Source organism: Sus scrofa, chromosome 16 (assembly GCF_000003025.6).
Source record: "Sus scrofa isolate TJ Tabasco breed Duroc chromosome 16, Sscrofa11.1, whole genome shotgun sequence".
In the NCBI taxonomy this organism is placed as follows: domain Eukaryota; kingdom Metazoa; phylum Chordata; class Mammalia; order Artiodactyla; family Suidae; genus Sus; species Sus scrofa.
The window spans coordinates 22662346-22678790 of NC_010458.4; the positions used below are offsets into that span (position 1 = coordinate 22662346).

The window sequence follows — 16445 nt, forward strand, 5'->3', positions numbered from 1 at the left end:
CCAATCCTGCTTAATTGAGGTTTCTGTTTATTGATTTTTTTGCATTTCCCCCTTTCATCAAGATCTTTCTCTGAAAGCTTCACTAATTAAAAGTCAGGTTGCCTGATTTCAGTGGCCTTTTGTCCCTCAGTGTCAGGAAGGATCTTTCTTGGGTATAATGTCTCACACTGGAAGCAAATATGCATAGATTGGTAACTTATTAAAATCGCACTTGAGTTAATGAGGGTTAGGAAGGAGAACTTTCTGGTTTGTATTATCAAAAGTCCATATGTTATCAAGATCATAGATAGTGGAGATCATCTGAAGTGTTATATCAGCACAAAAGGTTTGATGACAAACTTCCAATAGGACTCGTCCAGATATCTTGGGAAAACTGACTTATTTGATGTTACTGACTTCAATTCCAGGAAATCCTTACTTTCAGGTTACCAGATGATGTATAGGTCCAGTCAGGGCTTGATGTTTTCTTTAGGTATGTCACATGAATCCAAGAATCTGTTCCTTGGAGGTTGGTTAGCAGTGCCTGATAGGAGCCTCTCCAGGGAAGTTGAAGAGAGTTCTTCTGGAGGTGTCTTTTCCAGTAGATGAACTCTCCAGGTTGCAAAGTATGATGCTTAAGGTCTAGATTCAGTTTGCTGATATTTTGTTGAGAATTTTTCTGTTTACATTGATAAGGAATATAGGTCTGTAGTTTCTTTTCTTATGACTTTGGGTATCAGGGTGATATTTAACTCGTGGAATACTGAAAACATTTCATCTCCTATATTTTCTGTAAGTTCATGAAAGAGTGATTAATTGCTATTTAAGAGTTTGGTAGAATTTACCTTTAAGCCAGTAGATATAGACCTTTTTTTGTGGAAAGATTTTTGATTACTAATTTAAGTCCTTATTAAAAATCCATTCAGATTTCTTTTTTTTTTTTTTTTAATGAGTCAGTTTTGGTAATGTGTGTCTTTGTAAGCATTTGTATGGTTCACCTAAGTTATGTAACTCTTTTTTTTTTTTTCTTTTTAGGGCCACTCCCATGGCATATAGAAGTTTCCAAGCTAGGGGTCAAATTGGAGCTGCAGCTGCTAGCCTACACCACAGCCACAGCAACTGGAGATCCTATCCACCTCTACGACCTACACCACACCGTAGGGCAATGCTGGATCCTTAACCCACTGAGCAAAGCCAGAGATCGTAGTTGTATCTTTATGGATACTAGTCAGGTTCGTTGCTGCTGAGCCGTAATGGTAACTCCTATCCTGTTCTATCTTGAGAGATGGTAATAAAGCTCATATTTGTCAGACTGTATAGCTGTTTTTTTGTTTTATTTTTGGCTGCACCTGCAGCATGCAGAAGTTCCTAGGCCAGGGATCCAACTCCAGCCACAGCAGTAACTGAGCCATATAGCAGTGATGGCTCCTGAAATGAATCCTTAACTGCTAGGCCACCAGGGAACTCCTAGCTGTTTGTTTTGTGTGTGTTTGTTTTATTTTCAGTCCTCCTTCCTTTTTTAAAATGAATATTTTTACAATGTCAAATTTGTGTCTGGCACTGTGCTGGGCACAAGCATGGTCTTTGTCCACATGGAACATACACACTTTTTATTTCCAGTTTTAAGAATTTTTAGTTCATTTATAAATAACAAAAAGCTGATACATGTTAACATAAATAATTTTTATGAGAAATAACCTTTTCTAAAACAAATCCGTTAATGAGAAGAGTGATAGTTTTGCAAATCTCTTCAATGTCTGGCTTAATAGAAGAGAGCTGGATTATCACATCTGCTTTTTTTTTGAATTTAGTCTTTTACAACATCATACACTATTTAGCTTCTGAAAAAAAGACAGATGATGTCTTAGTACGTAAAAATAGCTTTGCCCTTGAGAACACTTGAAAACATCTTTTGGACCCTCCAGATCACACTTTGAGAACCACTGATGTATTCTAATCTTGTTTTAAATGTAAAGGCACCAGATCTCAGAGAGATCAAGTGAGAAATCCAAAATTACCTGGCCTATTAATGAGGGGACACAGATCCTAGAGGTTTACTTCACTTCTCTTGATTTGTATTTTCAATCACAAACTGAAAATATACCCTAATGGCTTGTCCTATTCTCTCTAGCTGTAAAGACTGTCAACAATAAATTACAGTGCCCCTCCTTTTTTTTTTTAAATAAAAAAGAAGGGGAAAATCAACAAACATGATAAATTCTGCCATAGGCTTACTGTGCTAGTATTTGTGTTGGGATCTCTATTTGAACTAAAATAAAGTATTAAGGCAAATTCTGTTGCACTCTTATTTCATGTAAACTTCTGATGACATACAGCACAGTATCATAGAGAAAGACAAAGATTAACTACAGTCTAACCATTTATCACATATTCTGTGTCTGAATCAATTCAGTTATATATTCTAGGAAATTTTTCATAAGCAAAGGCTAAAAGAGTGATTGGTATATTAAGAATTTGCAAATAAATTGGCAGAAGTTGTTTGGAACCTTTTTGACAATGTGGGAGTTTTTCTGAAATTTAGATGTTTTCCATTCCTTAATCAGACCTTATTTTGTCTTTTTTTTAAAAAAAATCAGGGCATCTTCTTGGCCACTTAAAGATGATTTCCTTTGTAACCTACCAGATGATCCAAACAAGGATCATAGCTTTGTTCCTTTAAATAACACAATGCCCAGAAAAGCTGGCTCAGTGGAAAGGAAACTCTTCCCAAGGAATCCACTTCCAACTTTCCTTTTTTTTTTTTTTTTCTTTTTCTTAGGTTCTACATTTTTTTGGTCTAAATCATGTATCACATACATTTCTTCTTTCATTAATGTAATGATGTAATGTAATTCTCTTCCTCAGTGAAATAGTTCACAATAGAGGCAAAGTGAACATTTTAGGTCAAGAATTGTTTCTCTTGGGGAGTTCCTGTTGTGGTGCAGTGCTTAACAAATCCGACTAGGAACCATAAGGTTGCAGGTTCCGTCCCTGACCTTGCTCAGTGGGTTAGGGACCTGGTTTTGCCGTGAGCTGTGGTATAAGTCGCAGACGTGGCTCAGATTTGGCGTTGCTGTGGCTGTAGTGTAGGCTGGCAGCTGTAGCTCCGATTCAACCCCTAGCCTGGGAACCTCCAAATGCCATGGGAAGCAGCCCTAGAAAAGGCAAAAAAAAAAAAAAAAAAGAATTGTTTCTCTCCAGATTCCCTTTGAGTGTATTCTTCCCAGTTTACCTGAAAGTCCAAATGACTATTTGGAAGAAGTTGGCTTCCAACAACCCTGTCCTTTTCCCCAGGAGAACTGTGAGGATGCCTGCAGCTAATCACCATTCTTCCTAGCCTGACTCTGGGCTCTGCCCCCATGGCTCCACACTGGTGGTCATAGGGTCAGAATGGAATTTATTCTCCTGAAGGGAAGACAGGAATAGAATAGACAAGCCACAAATGAATTTGCAATTTCAAATTGCGTTGTGGGGAGATGAGCACTGGTGGGGTTATTAGCCTTATCAGGAGGAGGGGCACCTCTTTCATTTTAACGGGAGGGAAGAAGAAGAGGGTGGATGTGGAAGCAAGTTAAGTTTGTAGTTGGTGGTAGCAAGTCACTTCTTAGACTTTAAAAACTACTGTTTATTTTTATTTTTGATTGTTTTATGTTTTAAGACATATTCAGGCATAAAAATGAGAGTTTCCATTTGTATGCTTTCTTTTTTTATTTTTTCGTAGTTTTTTTTTCTATTTTTTTCCATTTGTATTCTTTCTTTAACATATTTAGATAATTACATATCTAATTTAAATATATTACAAGTTATAAATTATACTTATATATAATAATATTATATTCTGAAATCAATATTCACAGGTAGTAATTAAATGTGTATAAATTATTTTGTCAGTATCTGGTTTTAATTGCAGCAATTCCCTTACATTTTAATTAACATTTCAAGTCTATTTATTTGAAGAATTGATTAATAGCTTCCTTTACATAAAACTATGATCCTTTTTACTGTCTTTTATATATGCTAATCACATTTAATATCCTTAATGCAGCTCTTTCCTTTTGAGAGGGCAGTGCCTCCAGGGACTAAGTGCTTTGACAGGACTGTTAAATGTAGTTCAAAAACAGTGAGTTATACATTGGATATATGTGAATCGGACCTCAGAAAGTTCACAGGGAATGCAAATATTTTATGGAACAGTGTAAGTGATATTATAATGTGATTAGTTACTTATAAATTCAGCTTTAAAGACAATTGTTTAAGGCGACTGACCTGAGTCATTTAGTAGTCATATGCACAAGATATTAATTTCTACTTTGCCCTATTTTGCTAAATAGATTTACGGTTTCTGTTGGCATTGCTCATTTTGGTACTTTTATTTTTTATTTTAATTAATTAATTTATTTATTTTTTGTCTTTTTTTTGTTGTTGTTGTTGCTATTTCTTGGGCCGCTCCCGCGGCATATGGAGGTTCCCAGGCTAGGGGTCCAATCTGAGCTGTAGCCACTGGCCTACGCCAGAGCCACAGCAACGCGGGATCCGAGCCGCGTCTGCAACCTACACCACCGCTCACGGCAACGCCGGATCGTTAACCCACTGAGCAAGGGCAGGGACCGAACCCGCAACCTCATGGTTCCTAGTCGGATTCGTTAACCACTGCGCCACAACGGGAACTCCTCATTTTGGTACTTTTAGATTCATGTGTTCTTCATCTAGTGATAGTCAAACCATCTTAAAAAGCTTCCTCAAAATTGTTTATTGAAAAAGCTGAATTGTTAGTAAGATTTCTACTTATGTACTAAAGCAGCTTAGTTTATCATATGAAATTGTAGTGACAACTCTTCTGTGTAGATGGTAGATAAGTTGGGATGAAGCTGGTGATTAGGTTAAATTAAAAATATTTTATTTCAAAGAAATAATACTCATAATAACAAAGTCAAATAATATAGAAGCTGCTGTCCATTTTCACTTTCAGAAGTAACAGCAGTGGGCGATCTCAACTTCCAATGCCTGTAAGGTAGGAAGTGGCGCTAGGGAAAGGAACTGGGGATTATAATAGACTGTAAGTAGTTTTTCTCCAATTAATTAATTTTTTTTTAAACCAGGTTTCTGCTTTGGGTCTGGATCCCTCAGGTGCCCGTTTGGTGACTGGAGGATATGACTATGATGTTAAGTTTTGGGATTTTGCTGGAATGGATGCTTCTTTTAAGGCATTTCGATCCCTGCAGCCCTGTGAATGGTATGTATAATATAACTTAATACTTTCGTATTTGAAGACGAATGCTCTTGTCATTTGAATTCCACTTATGATGATTTTTACCAAATTATAATGTTTATTTTAGCATGTTATTACTTTGTTACATTACTTTGTTATTCAAATGAAAGCGAAATGTACTTTTTACATTTCTTTCCTTTAGTAAATTTCTTTTAGTTTCATTAATCTATGTTTTAAAGACATTTTCTGTTGTATAGGAGTTCCTGTCATCATGATGCAGTGGGGATGAATCCGACTAGGAACCATGAGCTTGCAGGTTCGATCCCTGGCCTCGCTCAGTGGGTTAAGGATCCGGCGTTGCTGTGAACTGTGGTGTAGACTGGCAGCTACAGTCTGATTAGACCCCATGTGCTGGGGTGTGGCCCTAAAAAGACAAAAAGACAAAAACCAAGCAAAAAACCAAACTATTATGTATAAAATAAGTAAGCGCCAAAGATATACTGTACAACACAAGGAAAGATAGCCATTTTTTGTAATAACTTTAAATGGAGTATAATCTATAAAAGTATTGGATTGCTCTGTCGTACACCTGAAACTAATATAATATTATAGATCAACTATACTTGAATTAAAAAAGCTAGGCACACACACCTTTCACTTTGAAATACTTCAATGTATTATCTTTAAAAAAGAGACATTTTCTTATATAAATGTAGTTCTATTTTTTTTTTTTTTTTATTATTTTCCCACTGTACAGCAAGGGGGTCAGGTCATCCTTAGATGTATACATTGCAGTTACAGTTTTTTTTTTATTTTTTTATTTTTATTTTTATTTTTTGTTTTTTTGCCTTTCTAGGGCTGCTTCCTCTGGCATATGGAAGTTCCCAGGCTAGGAGTCTAATCGGAGCTGTAGCCACTGGCCTGAGCCACAGCCACAGCAACTCGGGATCCGAGCTGCATCTGCGACCTACACCACAGCTCATGGCAACGCCGGATCCTTAACCCACTGAACAAGGCCAGGGATCGAACCCCCAACTTCATGGTTCCTAGTCGGATTCATTAACCACTGCGCCACGACGGGAACTCCTAAATGTAGTTCTATTACTTCTAACAGTTCTTTAGAACGCCTTGATATTTCTAATAAAGATTTTATATTTAAATTTCCCCATTTGCCCTCAAAATGTATTTTAAGACTGGTATGTCGGACATAGATGGATCCAATCAAGTGATACATGTCACATGTATTTCATACCTCTCTTTTTTTTTCATTTTTTAAAGTTTTATTGAAGTATGGTTGTGATAATTTATGCTGTACAGCAACGTGAATCAGTTACACATAGATACCTATCCATTGTTTTTCAGATTCTTTTCCTATTTAGGTACCTCTCTTACATATATTTTAATCTGCACTAACCCTTTCTTTCTCATTTTCTTTCCCATAACTTTATTACGCATGTAGGTCTAGTTGTCCTCTATGAGGTTCTTCCTTCCTGGTTTTCTAATTGCTTCCTTATGTCATTTAAGCTGTTTCTTTATCTCCAGTATTTCCTGTGGAAGAACCAAAGGCTTGATTATAATCCATATTGTTGCGCATCGGGTGGCATGTGTTGTCTGGTTGTTGTCACTGTCAGTGACTAGCAATTAAGGTTGATCTGTGGAGGAACTTTGGACATCTGATTCCTCCATTGTAATGTTAATATTACATACTGGAGAAGGGCAGGAACTTTGTGGGGAGATAGTTTGATACCATCTAAGTATCCAGATTCTAGTCATCCCTTCACTTAATAAGTTTAGCATTTTTTTTTCCTTTTTGTCCATTCCGCAGCATATGGAGCTCCCAGTCTAGGGATCAGATCTGAGCCACAGTTTTGACCTACATGGCAGCTGTGGCAATGCCTGATCCCCATTGTGCCGCACCCAGGATCAAACCTATGTCCCAACACTGCAGAGATGCTGCTGATCCTGTTGCACGCAGCAGGAACCCCAATAGATTTAGCATTTATTTATTATTCATACCTGAATCATTTATTTCATTGAGAGCTACAAGATGGTGATTTTTTAAAAATTAATTTATTTTTTTAATTTATTTTTTTCCCACTGTACAGCAAGAGGATCAAGTTATCCTTAGATGTATACATTTTTTCCCCCACCCTTTGTCCTGTTGCAACATGAGTATCTAGACATAATTCTCAATGCTACTTAGCAAGATCTCCTTGTAAATCTATTCTAAGTTGTGTCTGATAAGCCCAAGCTCCCGATCCCTCCCACTCCCTCCCTCTCCCATCAGGCAGCCGCAAGTCTATTTTCCAAGTCCATGATTTTCTTTTCGGAGGAGATGTTCATTTGTGCTGGATATTAGATTCCAGTTAGAAGTGATATCATATGGTATTTGTCTTTGTCTTTCTGGCTCATTTCACTCAGTATGAGATTCTCTAGTTCCATCCATGTTGCTGCAAATGGCATTATGTCATTCCTTTTTATGGCTGAGTAGTATTCCATTATGTATATATACCACATCTTCCGAATCCAATCATCTGTCGATGGACATTTGGGTTGTTTCCATGTCCTGGCTATTATGAATAGTGCTGCAATGAATGTGCGGGTGCATGTGTCTTTTTTAAGTAGAGTTTTGTCTGGACATATGCCCAAGAGTGGGATTGCAGGGTCATATGGAAGTTCTATGTACAGATTTCTAAGGTATCTCCAAACTGTTCTCCATAGTGGCTGTACCAGTTGACATTCCCACCAACAGTGCAGGAGGGTTCCCTTTTCTCCACAGCCCTTCCAGCACTTGTTATTTGTGGACTTATTAATGAGGGCCAAGATGGTGATTTTCTACTTCTGTTGTTTCATCTAACTTTATTTGTTGGCATTCTTCTAAAAGAAGTATTTTTAGAGTTCCTGTTGTGACTCAGCGGGTTAAGAACCCAACTAATATCCATGAAGATGTGGGTTCGATCTCTGGCCTTGCTCAGTGGGTTAAAGATCCAACCTTGTCACAAGCTGCCATATAGGTCACAGATATGGCTCGAATCTGCTGTTGCCATGGCTGTGGCATAGGCCAGCCGCTGCAGCTCTGATTTGACCTCTAGCCTGGGAACTCCCATAGGCCGCAGTTTCAGCCCTAAAAAAAAAAAAATAAAGTGCTTTTCCTCCTTAACTGATATTATTTGGGTCCCCTGAAATACAGTTCTTATGGAGAGCTAGGATAAATGCTTAGTTATTTCCCTTTTATCACTCATTTTTAGCTTATGGGTTGATGTTATAAGTGAGTCATTGCTGTTATTGATGGTGATGGTTTTTGTGGTTTTTTTTTTTGCTTTTTCTGTTTTGATTTCTAGGATTTATGATTTTAAAATTTTCATGTGTTTCAGTCAATTGCAGTCATTATTCTTTTTGATGTTTAAATTGTCCCAGATTTGGCCATTGGGGGTCCCTGATTGTTATGTAGTTTTGACATGACCTCATTAGTCTTTAAAAGCTCACTTATTTTATGGCACAACATGATGTCGACTTCCTGGTACATTCCTTTCCAAGTCTCTGAGTGAGCATTTCCCCACAGATACCTATTTTGTTAGTAGGAATGGTATTTAGAGACCAATTCTGGATGCAACACACATTCATTGATATTGAGGTATCATTGCCTCTTGACTTTTTCAATGGAAAGAGGTGAAAATATAGATATGTGTGAGTTTAAATGATGAGATCATATCAATTTTTCCACTTCAAAGTTTTAGCGAATTTTAATTTCAGAGTCCTTTTTTTTTTTTTTTTTTTTTTTTTCTTTTTTCCATTTCTAGGGCAGCTCCCACGGCATATGGAGGTTCCCAGGCTAGGGGTCAAATCGGAGCTGTAGCCGCCAGCCTACACCACAGCCACAGCAACACGGGGTCCGAGCTGCATCTGCAACCTACACCACAGCTCACTGCAATGCCAGATCCTTAAGCCACTGAGCAAGGCCAGGGATCGAAACCGCAACTTCATGATTCTTAGTCGGATTCGTTAACCACTGTGCCACAACGGGAACTCCTCAGAATCTTTTTTAATTTACAGAAAATCTGTAAAGATAGACCACAGTTCAGGTCAAACCCAACCCGGTTTCTCCTCTGTTGATATCTTACATTACCATGTCACATTACAATTGTGACAAACCAACATTAGTACATCACCATAAACTAAATTCCAAACTTTGTTTGGATTTCACTTTTAAAAAAATTAATATCCTTTCCAAGACATTAACATTACATTTAGTCGTCATCTGTTCAGTCTCTTCTGATTGATTGTAGCTTCTGAGTCTTTTTGTTTTTCATGATCGTGACGGTTTTCAGCAGTACTGGTCAGGGATTTTGTAGAATATCTCTTGATTTTTTTTTTTTTTTTAATGGTGTTTTTCTTTTGGTTGGACTTGAGGCTATGGGTTTTGGGGCTAAATATCACAGAGGTTATGTGATGAGAATCACGTATCAGCAGTACATGTTACGGTGTTTTAAAGTTTTTCCACTTTGAAGTTACTTTTTCATCCTCTTTCCATATACCAGTCTTTGGAAGCAAGTCTACAAACGCAGCTCATACCTGGGAGAGTGGAAAAATTAAGCTCCATCTACTGTGGGGGGTGGCAATTATGTAAACTACTTGGAATTCTGTAAGGAAGAATTATTTGTTTTTTCATTCATTCATTCATTCATTCATTCATTTATACCAGTATCAACTCCTAGCTATTTATTATACCTCGTAGTATAAGTTGATACTATTTTATTTATTTTATTACTGAGATCATTTCAGCTGTGGCCATTATAAAAATGCTTTTTCAGTCTGGGTTTTTTGTTCTTTTCTTTGATATGCTTTTTTGGTTGTCCTTCCTTACTTTTTGGTACTAGGTGATGTTCCAGACTCATATTTTCTCCATCCCTGTACTAGAATTAGACCTGTTTCTTAGGAGGGTGGTATTAGAAAAAAGGGTCTAGGTTCTTCATATGCTTGTTGTTCCTGGGATGTCACTGCTTCTAGGCCTCCTCAGTCAAAAGAACTAGGAAGTTTTTGTGTGTGAACTAACCTATGTATGCTCTATATGTATACTTGTTTCTGTATCCTTTTGCATGTACATTAAGCTAAAAACATGAGTTCATACTCTAATCCAGTACATTTTGGTTCATTCTAGCCTTCCCTCTTCTTCCTTGGAAACCTCCACTTTCCTTCAGTAAGAAACCTCCTTCCTACTACCCATCCATTTGTGTATTTGTTTAACCCCAGTATGCATGTAAAGTAGATTTATTTATTTATTTATTTATTTTAGGGCCACACCCAGGGCATATGGAGGTTCCCAGGCTAGGGGTCAAATCAGAGCTGTAGCCACTGGCCTATAGCACAGACACAGCAATGCCAGATCTGAGCCACGTCTCCGACCTACACCACAGTTCACAGCAACACTGGATCCTTAACCTACTGAGCAAAGCCAGGGATTGAACATGCAACCTCATGGATACTAGTCAGAGTCGTTTCCACTGAGCCACGATGGGAACTCCTAAAATAGTTTTGGAATGACTAATTTGTTCCTCTATTTCAACTCGAATTTAACATTATAGTATGTTTATCTAATATCTTTGATTTTTTTCTCAAATTCAAAGACAACTTATTTTTGAGAAAGACTTACTGGTTTAGAAAATTTTCTGTAAAGGCTCATATAGTGTTACAGGCCTTACAGACCACAAACGGTCTTTATTAAATTTGTGTGTGCATATGTGCATCCATATTATTATAATCTACATTAAGATTTTGTTTTATTTTTATTTTTTTTCGTTTTTTTGCCTTTTTCTAGGGCTGCACCCATGGCATATGGACGTTCCCAGGCTAGGGGTCTAATCAGAGCTATAGCCACTGGCCTACGCAGGAGACACAACAACTCGGGATCTGAGCCGCATCTGCGACCTACACCTCAGCTCACGGCAATGCTGGATCCTTAACCCACTGAGAAAGGCCAGGGATCGAACCCACAACCTCATGGTTCCTAGTTAGATTTGTTAACTACTGAGCCACGAAGGGAACTCCTACATTAAAATTTTAAATAAAAAGTACAGTACAGGTATTTCCTTTTTAACTTTTACTCTTTATTTCAGTTGCATTTTCTTTTTTTTGTTAGCTCAATGCTCTAGTTTTTCATTCTGATATTCAGTGTATTAATGATCTGATCTTTTTTTTGGAATTGCAAATTTGATAACAGTGCAATAAGTTTGCATTAAATTGATACTTGTTAAATATGGCAAGAGTCAGACTTTGGTATGCCATTGGAAACCCTTCTTATTTTTTTTTTTTTTCTTCCCCTAGGGCCGCACCTGCGGCATATGGGGGTTCCCAGGCTAGGGGTTGAATCGGAGATGTAGCCACCAGCCTACGCCACAGCCACAGCAACGCCAGATCCGAGCTGCGTCTGTGGTTTACACCACAGCTCACCGGCAACACTGGATCCTTAACCCACTGAGCAAGGCCAGGGATTGAACCCGAAACCTCACGGTTCCTAGTTGGATTCGTTAACGACTGAGCCACAATGGGAGTGCTAAGAAACCCTTCTTTACATTGATCTGTTAAACAACTTTTTCTTTTTCTGTTTTTTTTTGGCCATACCTGTAGCATGTGGAATTTCCTGGGCCAGAGATCGAACCCATGCTGCTCTTGTGGCCTGTGCCACAGCTGTGTCAACACTGGATCCTTAACCTGCTGTGCCATAAGAGAACTTCTGCTAAACAACTTTTTAGATTAAGTTGTTTACTCATATTAGAATCCATGCATACTAGTTATTCAGCTAAATTCTCCAACTTTTTTGTCACCCATCTACATTATCCTATATCATCTGCCAAGAAAACTTGAGGGAATTCGTTGGCTGTCTTGAAGATAGAAAAGCACCCTATGCTGTTTTCAGACCACATCCTCACCTGTAATAGCAGATGTTAAGATTTGGCTAGTATCCAAGAGGCAGCATTACGATGAATAAGTGGGTGTCAGAGAGGTATTCACACACAAAGGATCCCCAAAGCCATTTAGGAGAGGGGGGAGGAGTTTTGAGTTTGGGGGTGAGACTAAGTTAAAGTCTTCTGGATTTTAGATTCACCTGATGAATTTCTTCAAAGTACTCTGATGCTGTAATGTTCTTAGCCTCATTCTCACTCTCCTGGGACACCTTAAAAAGATATGTTAAATGTTTTATTGATCTATCAGTATAACAATCACATTAAAAAATGCTCTTCTTTTGTTAGTGTTCAATTTCTTTTTGATGCATCTTTCATTTTTGGTATTTTGAAGTCAGTTTAGTAATTTGTTTTGGGCTTTTGCCCAGCATCAGTATTATATTTATGCATCTCTAGTTTCTAAAGCCTTCATTTGTCATTTAGTGAAAATCAGTACCACATTTTCTCTGATCCAATATGCTAGTCACCTTTGACTTTCTTTTTTTTTTAGGGCCACATGTGCGGCATATGGAAGTTCCCAGGCTAGGGGGTCTAATTGGAGCTACAGCTGCCGACCTACACAACAGCCACAGCAACGCAGGATCCCAGCCTCATCTGCAACCTACACCATAGGTCATGGCACCACTGGATTCTTAACCCACTGAGCGAGGCCAAGGATTGAACCTGCATCTTCATGATGCTAGTTGGTTCTTAACCTGCTGAGCCACATTGAGGGTTTACCTTTTGCTTTCTTTGTGTTTCCTCACAGATTCTTTTTCTTTTCCTTTTTTGGCCACTCACTGGCATGTGGAATTCCCAGGCCAGAGATCGGATCTGAGCCATAGTTGCAACCTAAGCCACAGCTGTTGCAACACTGGATCATTGACCCACTGTGCTGGTTCTGTAATCAAACCTGCATCCCATCGCTCCCTAGATGCTGCTGATCCCATTGTGCCATAGTGGGAATTCCTCCTCACAGATTCTTACTAATTATATATGTAGGTTCAGGAATCAGAATCCTTGGGATCACAAACGCTTTGTCTATATTCTGTATGCAAAAAAAAGTAGATGAAGTAAAACTTTTCATAAAATATTGAGAATTTTTGGGTCACTTAGCCCCAAATAAGAATTTCTTTCCTTATGCCTATTTAAAAATGGCTATATGCTCTCTATTCTGTTAGTACATTTTAATTAATTGAGTAATGCATAAGTTATGTTTTCATTCAGAATTTAAAACTTTTCAGATAAAACTAAATTCTTCCTTTATCATCTTCATTTAATCTCTTTCCCAGATTTTATCATTGTTTTCATTATTTGTATATTCTTTAAGATTTTTCCATGCAGTTATTGGCAGATATTAAATGTATCTATCAAATAGCAGTGTATACTATTTTTATTTTCATAAACGTTATCAGATAGTTATAATTTCTTCCAACTCACAATATTGCTTGGAGCTTTTTAATATCATTATATTTATATTGCTATATTCTTTCCAAGTGCTATATAGCATACCATGTATAATTTACCATAGTTAAATGGTTTTAAAACTTTAATAGCCATCAGCACCATCTGAAGGGTTTGTTAAAATATTAAATGCTACACTTCACCTTTAGAGTTTCCTATTCTTTAGATCTGGTGTGGCTCCAGAATTTGCATTTCTAACAAATTCCCACATGCTACTGGTATACCTTATCTAAGGACACATTTTGAAAATCACTATACTGATTAGCTGTTCTCCCTTTGATGGACTTTAGGGTTGTGGCCACTTTTTCACAATTCCAAATAAATGATAAAATGATTATCTCTATTCCTAATTGGGCATATGTGTAAATTGAGTGTTTCTCAAGAAGAGATAGCAAGAAATGAAATGCCTTTTTTGCACCTTTAAAAATGTTGACATTGTCAAATAACCCTCTTTCGATTACCTATTTAAATGTCACATGGGTTTATCCCTGGGAGTCATGGAGGCAACACAACCATGTTTTTTGCTCTCTGTACATGAACCGAATACCACATGCACAGGGACCAGTCAGCCACAGACTGCGGAAAAAGTGGTGTTGTCATTGATCAGGATGCACATCTGCTATTTGTATAGTGACTTTTGGACTGAAGTGCTAATAGCAAAGTTTGTACTTTGTGCAATTACTCACAGTTAATATATCATAGTAACTGAAATTCGAACCATGTTGTTGGGGCATTACTTATCTAAAGCATGGTAACTGAAATTCATGCATATCAGAACCACACAAAGCAAGGATTGCCTCTACTTGATATGAAAAAAATAAAAAGAAACTCAATAAAACATTTGGAATAGTTTTTTTTTTTATTGTTGAGAATAAATTCTATCCCTTTACTCTGATCTTCTGGTCTGTTGACAGATCAACAAGTTAATGATTAGTCTGGAGATTTATAAGCCTGGTATCTTGCTTTAATTGGCATAATTTAGTCAATAAAGTGTTTTTTGATCAGATGCAACACAATTTCATACATAGTAAGTATTGATTTAAGTGATTGTGTATTACATTTACTTTTGTGAAATTTTTTTATGGTTTTACTTACTATATGATACTGGTTTTCAACAGTTAATTATTTGAGTCAAATGTTCAACGTTTTCAAATGAATGGATGCTGCTATTTTTCGTCAGGTGTTTCTTGCTTTAAAATTGTTATTCTTATTTGACTTATAAATATTAAAATAAATTTCCATTTCAAAAGTCCACCAAAGGTTCATAACTGAAGACACGGTTGTTTTTGGTCATGCATTATAGAATCTGTCTTCCCAAAGCATTTCAAATGGGCACTTACTGGAATTGCTCAACTGTATGAACATTCAATGTAAAGGCAGCATACTTTAGTAGCCTCTGAGATGGTACATTGCAGGTTTCTCAAAGTGAAGTTTATGGGTATATTCTCAGGGGTTTATGAATTCTTTTCATTAATTTAAATTTTTGTTTTTTTAGAGTTCCCTCGTGACTCAGTGGGTTAAGGATCTGGTATTGTCACTACTGTGGTCTGGTTATAGCTGTGGTGTGGGTTCAATCCCTGGCCCTGGAATGGGTGCAGACAAAAAATAAAATAAAATTAAAAAAATTGTTTTTTTCATTTTGATAATAATTTGACATAACTCTGCATTTGTTTACCTTTTTGAGGTTTTATTTATTTTTTGGGGGGGACTGCATCTGTGGCCTGTAGAAGTTCCTGTGTTTACCTGGGCTCAAATGCTACTTTCACTTTTAGCTGCCATGGTCTCATGAGAAAGGAGCAAAGATGCTCTTCATATAAAAACAATGCATGGTGCCCAGTGAAAGCTTGTTTTATCATAAAGTGTTTTATGAACAAAGTTTTCAGGAGTTCTTGTTGTGGCACATTGGGTTAAGAATCTGACTGCAGTGGCTCAGGTTCGATCCCCAGCCACAGGATCTGGGTTAAAGGTTCTGGTGTTGCCACAGCTGTGGTGTAGGTCATAGCTGTGGCTTGGATTCAATCTGTGGTCTGAGAACTTCCATATGCTGTGGTTATGGCTGAAATTTTCACAGTAGCTATAGAAGAAACAGTGGGAAAATTGAGTCATCATGGTAACACAGTAAAATAGGTGTGTTCCTAATGCAGGCAATAGGTATTCATTAACATGTTGATCTGATGGCAGATGAGAGGACTCTGGCAGAGGGATATAATCAGTTTGTCTTACAATAAAGAAGTTGTTTCATTCTATATGATATTATTTCAGCAAACAACATCTAAAATTAATTTGAATTTCATTGGTTCTTTTAGTGTTTACTTTAAAAATTACTATATTGAGGTTTTTAAAAAATGATTTTTATTTTTTCCATTATAGTTGGTTTACGGTGTTCTGTCAATTTTCTTTTGTACAGCAAAGTGACCCAGTCACACATACATATACACATTCTTTTTCTCACAATATCTTCCATCATAAGTGACTAGATAGAGTTCCCAGTACTATACAGCAAGATCTCATTGCTTATCCATTCCAAAGGCAATAGTTTGCATCTATTAACCCCAATTCCCAGTCCCTCCCACGCCCTCCCCCTCCTCACTTGGCAACCACAAGTCTCTTCTCCAAGTCCATGAGTTTCTTTTCTGTGGAAAGATTCATTTGTGCCCTATATTAGATTCCAGATATAAGTGATATCATATGGTATTTGTCTTTCTCTTTCTGACTTACTTCACTTAGTGTGAGAGTCTCTAGTTCCATCCATGTTACTGCAAATTGCATTTTGCTTTTTTTTACGGCTGAGTAGTATTCCGTTGTGTATATATACCATATCTTTTTTTTTTTTTTTTTTTTCCTTTTTAGGGCCG

General features: G+C 37.3%; 1 protein-coding gene across 2 annotated transcripts in view; it reads left to right on the plus strand.

Moving 5' to 3' along the window:
- The window catches only part of WDR70 (WD repeat domain 70), a 292024-nt gene that overhangs the window by 62442 nt on the left and 213137 nt on the right, over window positions 1–16445 (plus strand). For both annotated transcript variants that reach the window (XM_021076961.1, XM_021076962.1), the window contains exon 7: window positions 5079–5212. In XM_021076961.1, the coding sequence (XP_020932620.1) occupies window positions 5079–5212 (134 nt within the window). The remainder of the gene's footprint in view (window positions 1–5078; window positions 5213–16445) is intronic.